The 18,233-nt window shown below is 39.7% G+C and overlaps 1 protein-coding gene across 7 annotated transcripts in view; it reads left to right on the top strand.

The window, feature by feature from the left end:
• The window catches only part of asxl2 (ASXL transcriptional regulator 2), a 211,020-nt gene that overhangs the window by 158,322 nt on the left and 34,465 nt on the right, over positions 1–18,233 (top strand). For 6 of the 7 annotated variants that reach the window (XM_067984417.1, XM_067984418.1, XM_067984419.1 and 3 more), the window contains 4 exons: positions 766–880; positions 3,828–3,968; positions 9,571–9,734; positions 13,554–13,650. In XM_067984417.1, the coding sequence (XP_067840518.1) occupies positions 766–880; positions 3,828–3,968; positions 9,571–9,734; positions 13,554–13,650 (517 nt within the window). Of the gene's footprint in view, positions 1–765; positions 881–3,827; positions 3,969–9,570; positions 9,735–10,081; positions 10,226–13,553; positions 13,651–18,233 lie in introns of those variants that run through there. The other variant, XM_067984423.1, reaches the window with a different exon arrangement.

Here is an 18,233-nt window from a genome sequence, read left to right as displayed (position 1 = left end):
AGAAAAGCTTATCAGTGGTTGCACAGAATGATTTCATCTTTTTACAAAGAAAATGCCCGCTGCCAAAATGTTGTTATGGACTCTTTATAAACACTAACATTTGCACATCATAACATTTAGCATTTCAGTTATACAGAATTCCTGATCTGGAATACACCTTAACAAATTATGTACTTTTGATTTGGGAATTACTTAATGTGAATTCTGTGTTCTATGAGTATTTTTTAAGATCTTTATTCCATAAAGTGCATTGATGAACCATGAAAACAACAGGGCTTTCTGTCTGTATGAACCCTTGTAACTTGTCTGTCATTCAGTTCTGCTGGATGTTACTTTTTAATATTAGCTCTGTGTAGAATAAAAATTACCCTTTCTTAATTGGATAGTTTTAAAGATCAGTCTTTTCTTTAGTATACTTAAAGCTATAAACTCCTTAAAGAGGTTGCATTGTGTATTTAATGACCTAAATAATTAATTTTATAGTTACAGATTAGTAATCACAATATAACAATACCTTATCAATACAACGATTTTCTATCCATGCGTTTTTCTTTGTCACTTTGTTCTGTTTGTTACTTTAAAAGATTTTTTTAAAACCCTCGAGCATTTATGAATCTCTTAGGCAAACCTGTTATGATTATGACATTTTGCAGTCTCAGTGGGGAAAAAAAATCAGCTGGTATGATTAAGTGGTTTTTCTATGTACTTGTTCCTATTAATAGGCATTTCTCAATTGACTACAGAAAATGTTTTTCCAACCCACAGGCCCTGAAACAGCAGCAACAAAGAAAGCAGTGTCGGCCTGGTTTACCAGTGTCTTCCAACCCAAGGCTGCTACTGAAGTCTGTAAAATCTACTGACCAGACAGCGTGCAAGACTGGTATGCTTTAAGCAGTTATTTCCCGAAGACACTTATTTGTTCTTTGCATAAAAAAGTAATATAGTGGGTATTTTTTCCTGAATATGTCAGTTTTCTCCCAGATGTTTTATGTATGTCTATGAAGAGATGTCATAGCAAAAAGTATAACAACAGTAGCAAAACACAAGTATTGTGAATACAATAGGATCACTTGTTGATTTACAATAAGTAGTCTCTGAACAATAATGTGTAGATTGATGCAAGTACAGTATGGACAATGGAATTTTATGTGGATTTATGTGGGTACAGTCTAAATAGGCATGATGTGGAGATGCCGGTGATGGACTGGGGTTGACAATTGTAAACAATTTTACAACACCAAGTTATAGTCCAACAAATTTATTTTAAATTCCACAAGCTTTCGGAGGCTTCCTCCTTCGTCAGGTGACGAAGGAGGAAGCCGTTCACCTGACGAAGGAGGAAGCCTCCGAAAGCTTGTGGAATTTAAAATAAATTTGTCAGTCTAAATAGAGCAGTGTACATGCTGATGCAACAGTCTCTAAGCATTGGATTGATCCAAGTACAGTGTCTTAAACAATAGAGAAGGGTGTAGTCAAAAATGTCTAAAATAATACTGGTAACAGTGATCAGCAAGCCAAGATGAACTTAGTTTTACAAAAGATCATATTCAACAAAAGGAAACTATTCACACAGGATGTTTTAAAAATAACAAAGTAAAAGTCCATAATGATGGAAAGAACAGAGGTTCAAAAGTATTAGCGAGGAATAATTTATTTCCAACTCAGCTTTTAAAAGGACTGGTTGAGGTCTGCCAAATTTCAGAGAATTTGACTTGTTTGATTTGTCAAGTTTGTGATTTAAAGAGATATGGGATCTGTTACAAGTGAAATACAGTATGTTCCAAAAGTCCTTTTACTGGACAGAAATAGGAGGGTTTTTCTGCTTTTGCACTCCGGGCACACATTTTGGGTGCATATTGTGAAATGGTGCATCCCCAGCCAGTGATTTTCTGTCCATTAACATTAATGAATGGAAAATTGTGAACTCGAGGTGTGCAATATGCCAATGTGTGCTCCCTGTGCGTGCCAGAAGCACTGAAGCAGAAAGTGTCCCCATACAGCCATCCTGTAAAAAAATACTCAGGATAATGGTATCATTGACTATGAAATGTAAAAAAATAGTAAATTTCAGTTTGTGAATGCTTGTCTCATCAATTTGGGTAAGAGGAATAGACTCTTTAAACACTGGGCTGTGACTTTACTGGAAAAGGAAGGAATGCCATCAGAGCTACCTAACCTGAGCCCAAAGAGCGAACAGGTTATGCAGCACTTGTGTCATTCTGCATGGCTTACAAATGGTTTGTTTCCTCCAACACATTTTAGCCAAATTGAGTAGTTCCAGCAGGGGCTCAGAAGAGAAATTCCCTTCAGAAGTATAGAAAAATCAGAAAACAAAATGAACTGAAAATAAGTAGGTTTATAACAGACATGCTGGAACATTAAGGAAGTTTATTAACCTAAATGTAACCTTTTAAAAAAAAATTGAACACCAAAGTGGGAAGAGAACCAAATGGAAGCTCAGCACTTCCCCACAGGAAGAGCAGGAGAGATTGTTAGTGGGTTAGTCATCTTGAGCAAAGTCCAGAGAGTAAGTTGGAGAGTAGTGCATGACCACCTGGAGTGGAGAGAGCTGGGTGCAAAGCAGAACCAAATTGAAGGGGAACAAAATAACGAGCTGAATTATCTTCAGGTGCAATTTAAATACTGAATTCAAAGTGAAGCAAAAAGCAAAATATTACAGATGCTGAAAATCCAGCAATGCCCACCTTGAAGAAGTTCAGCTCTTCTCTTTGACGTAATATTAATTTGTCTCTTTTACCCTGTTCACGTCTTTATAAGCCCTCTCTTTATAGGCTGTTCATCTGTAACATCTCCCAGTACCAAGGAAAAGTCATCAATTGAAAGTTAATCCTACCTTTCTCTCTCCACGGGTGCTGCCTGACTTGCTGAGTGTTTGCAGCATTTTCTGTTTTTATTGACGAATTCCAAGTGGTTTGTTTCAAATTCAAACAATTCATTTGAAGTGTTGCTATAAACTGGTACTTAATGTTCAATAAAGCTATACCAAGGGAACTGTGAAAAGAGCCAGAAATTAATATGCAATTGAAAAGCTATTCTAGCTATAATTAATAGTCACACTTCAGTGAAAATAAAATTATAACCAATGTATAAATGTTGTTCAACATGTATTATTACTTGCAGTAAATATTTGTTATGAAACATTTAAAATGTGTTGCTATCCCATTTTGAATGTAAACTGCGCAGAGTTCTTGATTGTGTTAAGCATTGCCATTTTAAATATTTTGGAATTTTGATATGAACTTAACCTTCATAAAGTTGAACTGATTGAGAAAATCCAAAATTGAGACCAGAATTTTATTTCAGATCATCCAGTTTGCATCCAAAATTAGTTCTAAATTCTCATCAACCATTGTGAGGTTTGTCGTCATCTTCAGATTACCTAACCTTCCTTGTGAATCACATTCTGCAGATGAAGTCCAGTAGCACGAAATAAAGTTGCAAGTCATGACTTTAAAAGAAATATGAATGCACGAGATTGTCCACCAAGAACTCAAGGGTATTGTGGAACAGCTTGGTTTTGAAATGGTTTTATAATATAAAAGAGGCATTAGATTTCTTAGGTCCTGACTTTTGCTGAGAAGGCTCAGCCCCAGACATGTGCACATGCGCGCACGCACACGCACACACGTGTGTGCACATGTGTGTACACACACATGCGCACAAACTTGAGTAGAAGACTGTATCTTGATACTTGACTTATGCTTTTTATTTGAATTTCTTTTCATGTATTTATTTGTTCTCTGTAGTTTTTGTACAAATAAGGCATTTTCATTTTAAAAAAAACAAAATATCACATCTCATTGCAGGCTGGGAAATGAAACAAACAGATGGGTGTTCAACAAGTCCTCAGAATTCAACCTCCAGTTCATCATCATCTGGTAAAATGGAACAAAGCCTGCCTGGATTGGGCAGGAAGCCCTCTCAGAGGTCTGAGAGACTCAATGCAAGTGAGTTTAAAATAAGTCTGTCTGTACACAGTTCTGTAATAATTGAAAATACAAGAGAAAAACACAGTCAAACATAAATCCTCGTTCATTGGAGAGGTCACTAGATTTAAGGCTACAAAAGAATTGTCAATCTCCACTGCCAGCAGTACTTTCATTCACCTGGCAGGAAGTACACTAGCAGTGTGGTGAAATGGGCAGAAAATCAGATTCATCTCCCTGATCTATGTGCTCCCAGAAACCAAGCAAAGAACCACTGCACACAGTTTTCAGTGTTCAAGGATTCGGTAATGCCATTGAGAAATGCAATTCTGCTGACTCACAAGTTCACTGTTGATTGGACTGAAGTGATTGTAAACATGAATAGGGAGTCATTCTCCTTAAAAAAGAAATTGGTAATTGAAGTGTCCTTTCTCAAGTACACCTACTAAAGTGATATTGAAATATTGAATTGTGACAATAACTGAAGTCACAAATTTAAAATAGTAAAACTCTGAAATTGAAATGTAGGTTTTATAAAAATGATTTAACGGTTGTATTGCATGTAACCTTTTGAGAACTTAAAACTTTGTTCCAGCTTTAAAGATGTTTATGTCATGTATAACATCTTCAAAATGCTCTTCCAGAATTACTGAAATGAAATTAGAGTGATATATAGAATCATAGAATGGTTACAGCACAGAAGGAGGCCATTTGGTCCATCGAGCCTGTGCCGAAACCATAAAGTTTCTATGTTGCAATTTTGTGGATGATTCCTCTTTCTCATCAAGAGGAGGAATACCAGTGACAACATTTTTGGTGCCAAGAATTAAATTCTCCTAGATCAGCTGCAGCAAGGACTAGGTACAGGGTAAACTACCACAAAAATGTATTTGAACCCAAATCCAGGTTAGAGTACCTCCCACTGCAGCAGTGTGAGATATCCATGTGCACAGCAGGCATCCTGTGAATGAGTCTCCTAATTTAATGCTGAATTACGAGCAATTTTCTGCTGTAAACTTGTGTTCGCTGGAATGAACTGACTAAGCTCGTTTTATTGAGGCCCTTGACAGTTAGCGAAGAGAGGAAACTGTTGACCGGAGGTCACCGGTTACGGTTACTGGCTTAGTACACAGAGGAGAAGAGTCAATTCTTTCTTAACTCTCAATTCACTTTATTCACGCCGTTAGATCATATACATATAGCTTATACATCTGGTTAGATATAGGCATGCAGTTTACACCAGGTTATACAGTCTTATACCCAAACTAAGATCTAAACACACACCCACTAGGTTTCTCTGACGCTCCCTGAGTGGTCACAGAACATGAAGGATAATACCCGAAAAGGAGAGCTGGCGCTGGCCAGGCGTTCCATTCTCTCTCTCTTTCGACGTCCCTGACGTAGGGTCTTCCACTTCTGCGATGGTTGGTCTCCGGAGTCTTCGCTCTGGTTCCACGCCCCAGATCCTTCATTCTTATTCCGAATCTTATCTCTTCAAGCTGTGCTGTCTCTCTCCCTTTGGTTTCGGCCTGCTCGCTTTTGCCTGGGTCTTCTCCTCATTGGCTCTGTCCCAAGGACTTAGGTAGCATTACCTCATTATTCCTTTTCTAAATAAGGACTTGTGTCTTATCACATTTCCTTTGTCTTTCACAAAACTTGGTTAATTCAAACCGGTTTCAGCCAGCCAGGTTAGGACTGAACTCAGGTTACTTTAGTTCAAAAGTTATTCCTGCCTCTGTATCAGCAGCTGACGTCTCAGGTTACCTTCTGCAGCCCCTGGCCAACAAAACAATGCGGGTTGGATCTGAGCCCAGGTCACGGAGGTGAAGGATAGTGTGCGAAACCTCTGCGACACGACAAATACGCATTTAACAAGTTTGGGCATCTTACACAGTTCCAGGTGAACATGGTTCCACAGTACAAAGAACTGCCCATAAATTGGCAATTCATTGGTGAGAGGGAATATTCCTCTGGCTGCAATGTGTTAGAACATCGTAAGCACAGCTGGAATATGTTCTATGTTTGCTATTTCTAGTAAAATTATAAATGAATTCTTAAAGAAGTCACAACAAAGAGGCAATCGTTTTCCGTGGTGTCTAGTATAAGAAATGGAAAATTTCATATTGCTACAGTGGTGAGTGAGGGGTGATCTCTTGATCCTCCCTTCCAATCATCCTTTTGATATGAGGGTGTTGTCAGAGGACTGGAGAATTGCAAATGTTACACCCTTGTTCAAAAAAGGGTGTAAGGATAAACCCAGCAACTATAGGCCAGTCAGTTTAACCTCGGTGGTGGGGAAACTTTGAGAAACAATAATCATGATAAGGTTAATAGTCACTTGGACAAGTGTAAATTAATTAAGGAAAGCCAGCATGGATTTGTTAAAGGCAAATCGTGTTTAACCAACTTGATTAAGTTTTTTGATGAGATAACAGAGAGGGTCGATGAGGGCAATGAGGTTGATGCAGTGTATGTGGACTTCCAAAAGGCGTTTGATAAAGTGCCTCATAATAGGCTTGTCATCAAAGTTGAAGCCCATGGAATAAAAGGGGCAGCAGCAGCGTGGATACAAAATTGGTTAAGTGACAGGAAACAGAGAGTAATGGCGAACGGTTGTTTTTCGGACTGGAGGGAGGAATACAGTGGTGTTCCCCAGGGGTCGATACTAGGACCACTGCTTTTTTTGATATATAGTAATGAAATTTGCAGATGACACAAAACTTGGAAGTGTAGTGAACAGTGAGGAGGATAGTATTCGACTTCAAGAGGACATAGGCAGGCTGGTGGAATGGGCGGACATATAGCATTTATGTGAAGTTTAATGCCGAAAAGTGCGAAGTGATACATTTTGGTAAGAAGAACAAGGAAAGTCAATATAAACTAAAGGGTACAATTCTAAAAGGGGTACAGGAACAGAGAGATCTGGGGGTATATGTGCACAAATCATTGAAGGTGGCAGGGCAGGTTGAGAAAGCGATTAAAAAAGCATATGGCATCCTGGGCTTTATAAATAGAGGCATAGAGTACAAAAGCAAGGAAGTTATGGTGAACCTTTATAAAACACTGGTTCGGCCCCAACTGGAGTATTGTGTCCAGTTCTGGGCACCGCACTTTAGGAACGATGTGAATGCCTTAGAGAGGGTGCAGAAGAGATTTACTAGAATGGTCCCAGGGATGAAGGACTTCAGTTATGTGGATAGACTGGAGAAGCTGGGGTTGTTCTCCTTAGAGCAGAGAAGGTTGAGAGGAGATTTGATAGAGGTAGTCAAAATCATGTAAGGTCGAGACAGAGTAGATAGAGAGAAATTGTTCCCATTGGCGGAAGAGTAAGAACCAGAGGACATTGATTTAAGGTGATTGGCAAAAGAACCAAAGGCGACATGAGGAAAAACTTTTTTGCACAGCGATTGGTTATGATCTGGAATGCACTGCCTGAGGAGGTGAAGGAGGCAGATTCAATCGTGGCTTTCAAAAGGGAAAAAATTTGCAGGGCTACGGGGAGAGGGCGGGGGAGTGGGACGAGCTGGATTGCTCTTGCAGAGAGCTGGCACGGACTCGACGGGCCAAATGGCCTCCTTCCATGCTGTAACCATTCTATGATTCTATTTAAGACCCTCCTTAAAACCCAACTCTTTGAGCAAGCTTTTGATCATCCTTCCTCATATCATGGCTTGGCATCCATTTTCTTTTGATTATGCCTTTGTGAAGCACTTTGGGACTTTTGTACATTAAAGTTGCCATGTCAACCTAAGTTGCTGTGGGAGATCAACCTTCTGTTTGTTCATTGCTTTGCTGTGGTAGCATAGGATGCACCATTCCCCTGCAATTAGATGCTGTAGGGTTAGCATGAGATCAAATGGACTGAAGGGCCTTCTTCATTCAACTCTATCTAGTAATTGTGTGAAATGTTTCATTTTAAAAGGGCAGCTTGTGTAAATACAACTCAGCTTTCTGAGTTGAACTTAATCTTTCAATGTACTGGCTTATAAGGCTTCTAAACCGTGAAATGGACAAGCTGGTGAGACTTGGGTCAAGGAGATTTCCATGGAGAATATCTGTACCATATAATTGCTGTTAGAGTGGTATGGCTGTTTCCTGATTGCATGACATCTTTCAAAAAAAAAGTCTGTGCGAAGGATTTGTTCAAATTTGTACCCTTGAAAAAGCAGACAATTTGTAACTGTTCTGAAACAGACCAGATAAACTGATCATGATAATAGACATGCTTCAATCCTCTTGACCTTCATCATTTTAGTATATTGAACAGATAACAGCCGAAGTGGGTGATGTGCAGGGTTCTATGGATAATTTGAAAAACTGAGCAGTTGGGATACATTTTGGAATAAGTCTTTATCTCATTCATGGTCAAGTTTTTTAAATTTGCAGTGTTCTTGTATTGATAGATCAAGGTTAAATAATTTATATGGTGGTCGTAAAATATTGTGTTCAACAAGTGTCCGTTACATTTATCTAACGTTCATCGCCTAAAGGGAGGTTGCAGAGGGTTTTACAGGGGTTGAGGCAGATTTGGAGCAGAAGATAAAGGAATGAACAGGAAAGGGGAGACCAGAGGCACAGTCAAAGTGATTTATTTCTAGGAGGTTCCTGAAGCCAGAGAGAAAGATCACAAGGCGAAGTGGTTTTCGGAGTTCCACAGAGCAGGAGAGTAAATGTAGAAGAATAGGCCTCCAATAGTGGACCGAAGAGGCATGGGAACAAGTATTAACCTGGAGTCAACAGAATGAAGGCTGGGGTTTATGGCTGAATAAGAGTTTCGAATTGGATTTCACAAAACAATAGAGAGTTTTCAAAATGTTGATGAGGATTTTTAAGTAATTTTATAAAGGGGCCCTGCCAAGCCTGGCAAGGATAGGGGTATTGGTTGTGGGACTTCGTACAGGAGTACGTACTGGCTGCAGCTATTATGTACTTAATTTTTATAATTTTCTGTTCAAATTAATTATTTTCACCAGTTGTTTGTTGTGTACTATGGTTATGTTTCTGAAATCTAAAGGGTACTCACGGAGGAGTATTGTGTATGTAGGGGTTGCGTGAAAACATTTCAATCAAATGTCAAACTTCTGGGTTTCTGTAACATACAGAAATTTGAGACACCAGGTCACAGTCTGTCAGATTAAATATTAATACGTTTGGCAATTTTATCATCAGTCAAATGAAAATAAAAATGCATGAGGTACTATTTATAAGTAAATTCGAGTACCTGTCAAACAACAATATTTAAATATTTATCCTATTAACTGTTATTATCTTTGTACCCAGTTGGTATAGAGATGTGACAAATGCCCACCAACTTGCCTTGCTTAAAAAGGTAAACGTACTGAGTAATTGTGGGAGCACTGCCCGCACTTTTCCATCTACTAACTTCAATGGACGGAAAATCGTGGCAGGTGAGGCTGCCCATGACTGGCAGGAATTCAGAAAATCGGGCCCGTGATTTAAACTTGCATTCGCATACTACTGTCTTAAAATCTTCAAACTGGTGTTTTGAAATTCTAAAACCATACATTTTGTTGAGTAGAAAGGAATTGAGCATTCTCTTAACCTTCAGCTCTCAGATATTTACAGTAAGAAATTAATTTATTCTTTTTGTTTAATTTTTTAGGACAGCTGAAAAGGACAAAAGCCACCGATATTGATGTAGAGACACCGGACTCTATACTTGTAAACACAAATTTGCGGGCTCTTATAAATAAGCACATATTTTCTGTTTTACCCGGAGACTTCCAGCAAAGACTGCTTCTACTGCTTCCCGAGGTGGACAGACAGGTCTGTGTATGGTCAACCAGTAGAAATACAGCTCTGCTTTTTGCCCATCATATGCTAGCACCCCATATGAATAACTGGTTTGTCCTTAAAAACATAGGAGTACGTACACTGAACTCATGATACTCCACTTACAGTACGGTGCGGCTCCCAGAGGCAGCCCAATGAGATGAAGGAGACTGGGTAAAAGGCTTCAGAAGTAGAGGACACCATCGCATGAGATGGTTTAATTCCCTGCTTCCAGAAGCAAAGCAGTGAAAGCAACAAGAGGCGATGAGCAAATTTGCCCATCCACAGTTCCAATGTTCCCACTGGTGCTCCAAATCCAAACTGCAGTATAAACAAGGCAAACACAGAACACCGGCAGCCTTGCCATAATGGAGAAGTTCTGCAATATCAATTGGGCACGAGACGAGCCATTTCAGCTACCATGCTGAAGGGACAACTTTGTGAGGTGAAAAAAACAGAAAATGCTGGAAATACAGAGCAAGTCAGTCAGTATCTATAGAGAGAAAACACAGATTATGTCATTTTGGGTGGGTACTCTTCACCAGACTGATGGTTAAGGCAAATCGGCTTGGGAAAAGAGAGTGAAAAAAGTGGGGGAAGGAGAAGGGGGAGAGAACGAATGGATACACCAATCACTGAAAGGGAATAAATGTGTTAAATAACCTGTAAACTGCTAAAAGGAAAACAGTCACCTGATATAAAAGAAAATTGGTGAGATAAAGGAGATATGTAGATAGGACAAAAGAATACGTAAATATTCGGGAGTGATAAAGCACAAGAGAGGTCAGTGTACAGCCAAAACATGAGAAATAAAGAACTAGTGAAGAGAAAAAATATATTAAAATGTTGGGGATGTCGCAGAAATTAAATTAAATGCACACGAAACGCAGTGGACCCGCCAGACACGTAAAGAGAAAAAGGATGAGTCCACACCAATGACCCAGACCCCCGCCAGCGCTGTGCTCTGACGAAGGGTCTTTGACCCAAATGTCAACCTGCTTCTCCCCCTTTCAGAAACTGACAAACCCCTCCCACATTGCAAATACCCACTGCTGTGAGGAAAATGGAGAGTGTAGCGAAGATCTGAAGTTACTATGTCAGCATTAAGACCGGGGGCTGCACTGTTATAAGCTTGGTGTTGTAAAATTGTTTACAATTGTCAACCCCAGTCCATCACCGGCATCTCCACATCATAAGCAGAAAGGTGAGAGTCCCTTGAAGCTTGTGTTGAGCCTTAATGCAGCAATGTATGAGACCAACGATGGAGTGGTTAGAGTGCAGTTAGGAGGAGGATTTAAAGTGATATGGCACAGGCAGTTCGAAGCTACATTTCCAAACAAAACAGAGATGCTCAATGAAGCAGATACCAAATCTGCATTTGGTTTACCCAATGTAGAGGACATGTAATATGAGTAGTGATACAGTATATTAGATTGGGGAAGTACACTTCAATTGCTCTCTCAAATGTAAGGAATGTTGGGAGTCCTGGATATTGATGTGGGAGGAGGTAAATACACAGGTGTTGCATCTCCTGTGATTGCATAGGAAAGTGCCTGGGGAATCACAACTGGACATAGGGGTAGTGGAAGAGTGAACCAGAGTATCATAGCCCCTCAAAAGCAGGGAAAGGAGGGGAAAATATGTTTGTTTTACGGGATAATTCTGTAGGTAGTGGAAATGGCGGAAGATGATCTGGTAGACGCGGAGGCTGATGTGATGGAAGGTGAAGTCAAGGCTGGGGGTGGGGGGGGGGCTTGTTATTGTGAGGTGGGGGAAGGGGAAGAGGGATAAAAGCAGGGGCCTGGAAAATATTGGACATAAGCAAGGGTCTTGTTGACCACTGTGTAGGAAACCCATGGCTGAGGAAAAAGGACATTTTAGAAATGCTGTGGAAAATGAAAACATCAGAGCAAATACAATGGAGATGGAGAAAGGGATGGAGTCCTTACAGGAGGCAAGTTAGGAAGAAGCATAACCAAGGTAGTTGTGGGAGTCACTGAGCTTGTAATGGATGTCAGAGGAAAGCCTGTCGTGATAGACGGAGAGAGATGTCCAGGAAAGGTGCATGTTACATGTGGCTGCATGCTTTCACCAGAACCTATCAAGCTAGATGAATGCATATAATTTGAAGAATGAATATCCAGTTAGGCAGGTAATTTATCTCCTCTTCCTCCGATGTACTGATGTGTGCACTTAGCAACAGAGACTTACAACACAATTACTTTGCTCCTCCAGGAATTGGTCTACACCTGAATGATCACAAACTAACTCTGGGTGTTGTTTTTTCTGTGGATACGGATTAACTGTTCTCACAATGGAAGGCAAAAACAATTAGATCTTGAGGGGCGGGTCGTTAGGCTACTGCCGTCCATGCTTCTCATAGGCTCAGAATTTCCTGGAGACTTGTGCCATTGGAATGGTGCATCTGTGGTGTTGGGTTTGTTTTACACTGTAAAAGTTCATGGAAATTATGGCGTGAGTGAGTTATGCCATTATTTATGCTGCAACATAATTTCCTGGGACTTTCGCACCACTCTGCCAAAGCCGTCACCAAAATCACACAAAATTGATTATCGCAACCCCCCCCCCCCCACCAGTCAATGACAATCGCAAATTTCCAGGATTTACGTCAGTTTTCATGCTGCAGCCACTTAGACTGAAAAATAGTAGTGCAGGTGAATTTATTTATAATAAAAATAATCAAATCAAATTTCTGCTCTTAATATTTTTAATTTGTAGCTAAAACCTATCAAACACTTTCTTTGCCATTATGTGTTATGCTTTGAATTTCTAAAAGATCTAAAAGATCTAATTTCTAAAATTCTAAAAGATCTAATTGTTTTTGCCTTCCATTGTGAGAACAGTTAATCCGTATCCACAGAAAAACCAACACCCAGAGTTAGTTTGTGATCATTCAGGTGTAGACCAATTCCTGGAGGAGCAAAGTAATTGTGGTGTAAGTCTCTGTTGCTAAGTGCACACATCAGTACATTGGAGGAAGAGGAGATAAATTACCTGCCTAACTGGATATTCAGTATATATTGTGCACAATGTGGGGCACGAAAGTGCCTGCACATGCCATTGATGAAAGTGAGAGTGGGGTTGAAATTCGTTTAGGTTTATTTTCAGGCCCAAAATGGTCAGCGCGCACCAGAGACCCGAGGCTTGACCGAAACTGGGTGTCAGGCCTCATCTGAGCTGCGGGCACCTGTAAGGTCTCCTGAGGCAGCACGCCGGTTTCCTCTGGACTGACTGGCGTTGGTTGCGACGCTGGCAGGTCCTGGGAGGCAAACGGGAGGGGGTCGAGCGTGGGCCATCAGTGGCCTGTAGTAGTACCGTGGAGCTATTCACGGTTCCACGTTTAGGTGAGTTAAAAAGAAAAAAATTACTTTTAAAGGCTGGTGGCCTCCAACAGTCTCTTTACAGACCATCGGTTAGGCCGCAGAAGGAACCAGAAAAGCTGAGCGGAGCGTGCTTTGCTCAGTTTCTGATCAATTTCAGAGAGTGGTCCTTAAACAGCATTAGGCCATTTTTCAATTCAGTTGAAGAAATTCAACTTCAAAGGTAGTGTAACACGGGCAATAGCCAATCGGCAGTCCAATACAAAATAAAATCAGACAGTGTATGAAGCTGCCGATTCGCTATAGCCCGTTTTGCGTTACCATTGAAGTTGAATTTCACCTCCTGTGTGTTCTTAATTTTGTTTCCATCCCATATAAATGCAGCAGTTACCAAGGCTGCTTATGCAGAATGTATAAGTAGCTGCCTTTGCAATGCTTTTCTCCCAATGTTCTGTTTGAATTTTTCTCATAGGTGGGTACAGATGGTTTGATGCGTTTGAGCACCTCAGCACTGAATAATGAATTTTTTACTTCGGCAGCTCAGGGTTGGAAGGAACGGTTATCGGAGGGTGAGTAACTTATGCCAATTACAGAAAATACAGCAATACCATTCAAGTGTATGATTTGCATTTCTCCACTTTCTAAAAAAAAGTGGTGTCCATTAAAATTTCAAATTTGATGGGCAACTATTTCATATGTTAAGCAGAATGTGTCATAGCCAGCAGTAAGTTATGATGAGTATCTGCCATTATGTAATGTACTTTTATCACTTAAAATATTTTAAAATATTATTGTTTTTGTGATCTCAAAAGTGCAGAAATATAGAAAATGTTTCGTAATTTTGAAGAATAACATATGGTATAAAACTCTGAACTGCTGTTGTTATTCTGAATGACATCATAAATATATGGCAACGTTGGGATAGGAATTCATGTCACACTACATGGACATAGAAACTGTGATTCCCTACATGGTGCATGTTCCAGCATATGATTTAAGTTGAATGCACAGCCCATTGTGATATCCTCTGTTCAGCAATATTTCCTCAACCTCACAAACATGCTCCGTGTAGCAAGTATATAGCAAAATGAAATCAAGCGTTATTCTTTTAATCTTAAAGGAGAGCGATGTAAAGGTAAGCTGTTGTTAAAGCAATTTTTTCTTTATAAAATGTTAGATATATGGCGACGTTGGGATAGGAATTCATGTCACACTACATGGACATAGAAACTGTGATTCCCTACATGGTGCATTTCCATTTTTTATTGCGTTACGAAGACAAGATTCCAAAGGAAATGAGACAATTCCTCATGTGGATGCAGTGGTGAGCCAAGCAATTCAGGAACTTGTGCAGCTGTTACCGAATGGCACTGATTGGGGGGTGATCACGTGCCCTCTGTGGGGGATGATGCATGGCTTTTTGGTATTGAAAGAAGGAAGAAGTAACTTTTTTAAATAATGGGACATAAAAACGACAATTCAGTTTGTAATGTGCAAATGACATTTGTAGATGCTCATGTGCTTTATGATGTCATTTGAACTCTCAGGATTCCACCTAGTACCTTCCATATCTATCTTTTTCATTGAAATAATATATATTGTGTGTGTATTTTAGTGAGATGTAATACTTAGCGGGGTGTGATATGCAGTATTAAAATAACATTTTAAAGAGCCTTCCTTCATCTTCCCAGCACTCATTGCAATTCAATTCAATTCAATTCAGAAAAGAAGATTAATGTCATCTTTTTGAGCTATCATGTATCAAAAATAAGAATCCGTCCCACTTCACCTCAGTACTCAGTCCATATCTGAAATCCATTTTTAATCGTTGCTGGTGTAGTTGTGAGTTGAAAGGTTACAGCACATCGATGAGGATGGTAACATACGCTTTGGTTATGATTGAGATGAACTATGTGGACCAATGTAGTAAGAACTCAGACACGCCTGACCTGCTCAATACTATTAATGTGTGTGACAAATGAACATTTTTCACATAACTAGTATCTCTTAACACATAATATGCAGATAGAGCTAGAAATATAAGCTGAGCAATAATAAACATGAAGACATAACATACTGTTACAGATCTGCTTAAGCATTATACTAAAGGTCTAAGCTACACTGTATTTGCTGAAATAGTGGACTGAAGTGCAAAGGCGCACCACATTTGTTTAAATATTACATTTGACTAAGACACACAATATTAGTAAAGAAAAAGTACTAGAGAAATTAATGAGATTAAAAGCAGACAAATCTCCTGGACCTGATGGCCTACATCTTAGGCTTCTAAAAGAGGTGGCTGCAGAGATAGTGGATGCATTGGTTGTGATCTTCCAAAATTCCCTAGATTCTAGAGCAGTCCCATTGGATTGGAAGGTAGCAAATGTAAAACCGCTATTCAAGAAAGGAGGGAGTAAGAAAACGGGGAACTAGAGGCCATTTAGCCTGACATAAGCAGTGGGAATAATGCTGGAATCCATTACTAAGGAAGTGGTAACAGGGCACCTAGAAAATCATAACATGATTAGGCAAAATCAGCATGGTTTCATGAAAGGGAAATCATGTTTGACAAATCTGTTTGAGTTTTTTGAGGATGTAACTAACAGGGTAGATAAGGGGAAACCAGTGGATGTAGTATATTTGGATTTTCAAAAGGCATTTGATAACATGCCACACAAAAGGTTGTTACACAAGATAAGGGCCCATGGGGTTGGGGGTAATTTATTAGCATGGATAGAGGATTGGTTAATGGACCAAAAAAAAGTAGGGATAAACGGGTCATTTTCAGGTTGGCAAGCTGTAACTAATGGGGTGCCGCAAGGGTCAGTGCTTGGACCTCAGCTATTTACAATCTATATTAATGACTTAGATGAAGGGACCGAGTGTAACGTATCCAAGTTTGCTGACGATACAAAGCTGGGTGGGAAAGTAAGCTGTGTGGAGGATGCAAAGAGTCTGCAAAGGGATATCGACAGGTTAAGTGAGTGGGCGAAAAGGTGGCAGATGGAGTATAATGTGGGGAAATGTGAGGTTATTCACTTTGGTAGGAAAGATAGCAAAACTGAATATTTTTTAAATGGTGAGAAACTATTAAATGTTGGTGTTCAGAGGGATTTGGGTGTCATTGTACATGATACACAGAGAGTTAACATGCAGGTACAGTAAGCAATTAGGAAGGCAAATGGTATGTTGGCCGTTATTGCAAGGAGGTTCGAGTACAAGAGTAAGGAAGTCTTGCTGCAAATGTACAGGGTTTTGGTGAGAACTCACCTGGAGTACTACGTGCAGTTTTGGTCTCCTTACCTAGGATGCGTGATTCCTGGGATGAGGGTTGTCCTATGAGGAAAAATTGAGTAGATTGGGTCTATACTCTCTGGAGTTTAGAAGAATGAGAGGTGACCTCATTGAAACATATAAGATTGTAAGAGGGCTTGACAGGGTAAATGCTGAGAGGATGTTTCTTCTGGCTGGAGAGTCTAGAACGAGAGGACATAGTCTCAGGATAAGAAGTCGGCCATTTAGGACTGAGATGAGGAGGAATTTCTTAAATCAGAGGGTTGTGAATCTTTGGAATTCTGTACCCCAGAGGGCTGTGGATGCTCATTTGTTGAGTATATTCAAGACCGAGATCAATAGATTTTTGGACTCGAAGGGAATCAAGGGATATGGGGATCAGGCGGGAAAGTGGAGTCGAGGTGGAAGATCAGCCATGATCTTATTGAATGGTGGAGCAGGCTCGAGGGGCCGTATGGCCTATCTCTGCTCCTATTTCTTATGTTCTTACTGCATTTGTTTAAATGCTACACTGGAACACTGAATTACATTTACAGTCCTGTTAGATCATTTCACCTCTGCTGATATCAACTTAAATTAACATTTTAAGAAATTGATTTCAAACTTACCAAGCCATGTTAAGTTTTGGAGGAGGATTTTCAATATACAGATTCTGAAGCAGGAACAATTTACTCAAGCAAAAAAAAATGGCATCCTGCCAGCTTCTTTGACCCAAGATTTTGCTTCACCACCAAGAAGTTTTATCTAGCAGAAACAAAAGCAAAATACCGCGGACGCTGTTAATCTGAAATAAAAACAGACAATACTGGAAACACTCAGCAGATCAAGCAGCATCTGTGGAGAGAGGAACAGAGTTAACATTTCAGGTCGATGACCTTTCATCAGAACTGGGTTTATCGAGCAGTCTGTTTTTCATGTTCCTTTCTATTTGGCATTTTTTTACATGTATTATTTCACCGACAAGCGTAACAGTTGCTAACTTCTATTTTTTAAAAATTATTTTAGATATCAATTTTAAAAATCAAGACAAAAATACAAGGCTCTAATCAGTATAAAAGAATCTGCAGTAAGAAATCCTTCTGTTTCTGTTGGATATAAACTTCAATCCTTTAACATTAATTTCTCATTTTCCCCACTCCAATTTTTTAAAAAGAGAAATCACTTTACTAGCTATCTAGCAGTCTGTTTTTCATGTTCCTTTCTGTTCTGATGAAAGGTCATCGACCTGAAACGTTAACTTTGTTCCTCTCTCCACAGATGCTGCTTGATCTGCTGACTGTTGCCAGCATTGTCTGTTTTTATTTCAGATTTCCAGCATCCGCGGTATTTTGCTTTTGTTTCTGCTAGATAAAACTCCATATCTCGATCACTCCATTCTAGGTTCACCTGTGATGTCTGACCTGTTACCAGACCTCACTGACTCTTCTGTAACCAGCTGCTAGGAAGTATGTAAGAGCAGCTTGGGTTATTCCACGTTATTTTTTTTAGTTTTCTCTCTATCGTTGTGAAGAAGCAGCTAGCCCCGACCCCTGATGACACAGTGTAATTTGGGAAAGAAGCATGGAAACAATATTGGCCACAAACTCTTGAACCAGCATTTTGTGCTACAGCACATTGGTACATGAATGCATCGTACTACAGGGCTAATCAGGGATTCCTATTGGGAACCCTGCACAGTTTACTTCGTAACAACTTCAACTAGCAGCCGGATTGGAAAAATCTGGTTATCCAAGTCAGAATCTTCTGATCAGAACCAAAACTTCAACTCTACTTACACGAAGTATTCCTTTTAATTTTTTTTAGATTCACTCTTTCCTGTAGTCATAGTTGGTCCGTGTTCAGCCAGGAGGTTAGACCA

This window comes from Heptranchias perlo, chromosome 5, assembly GCF_035084215.1.
Source record: "Heptranchias perlo isolate sHepPer1 chromosome 5, sHepPer1.hap1, whole genome shotgun sequence".
Taxonomy (NCBI): Eukaryota; Metazoa; Chordata; class Chondrichthyes; order Hexanchiformes; family Hexanchidae; genus Heptranchias; species Heptranchias perlo.
The sequence above is the reverse complement of the archived record's forward strand: the minus strand, read 5'-3'. Positions and strand labels throughout refer to the sequence as shown.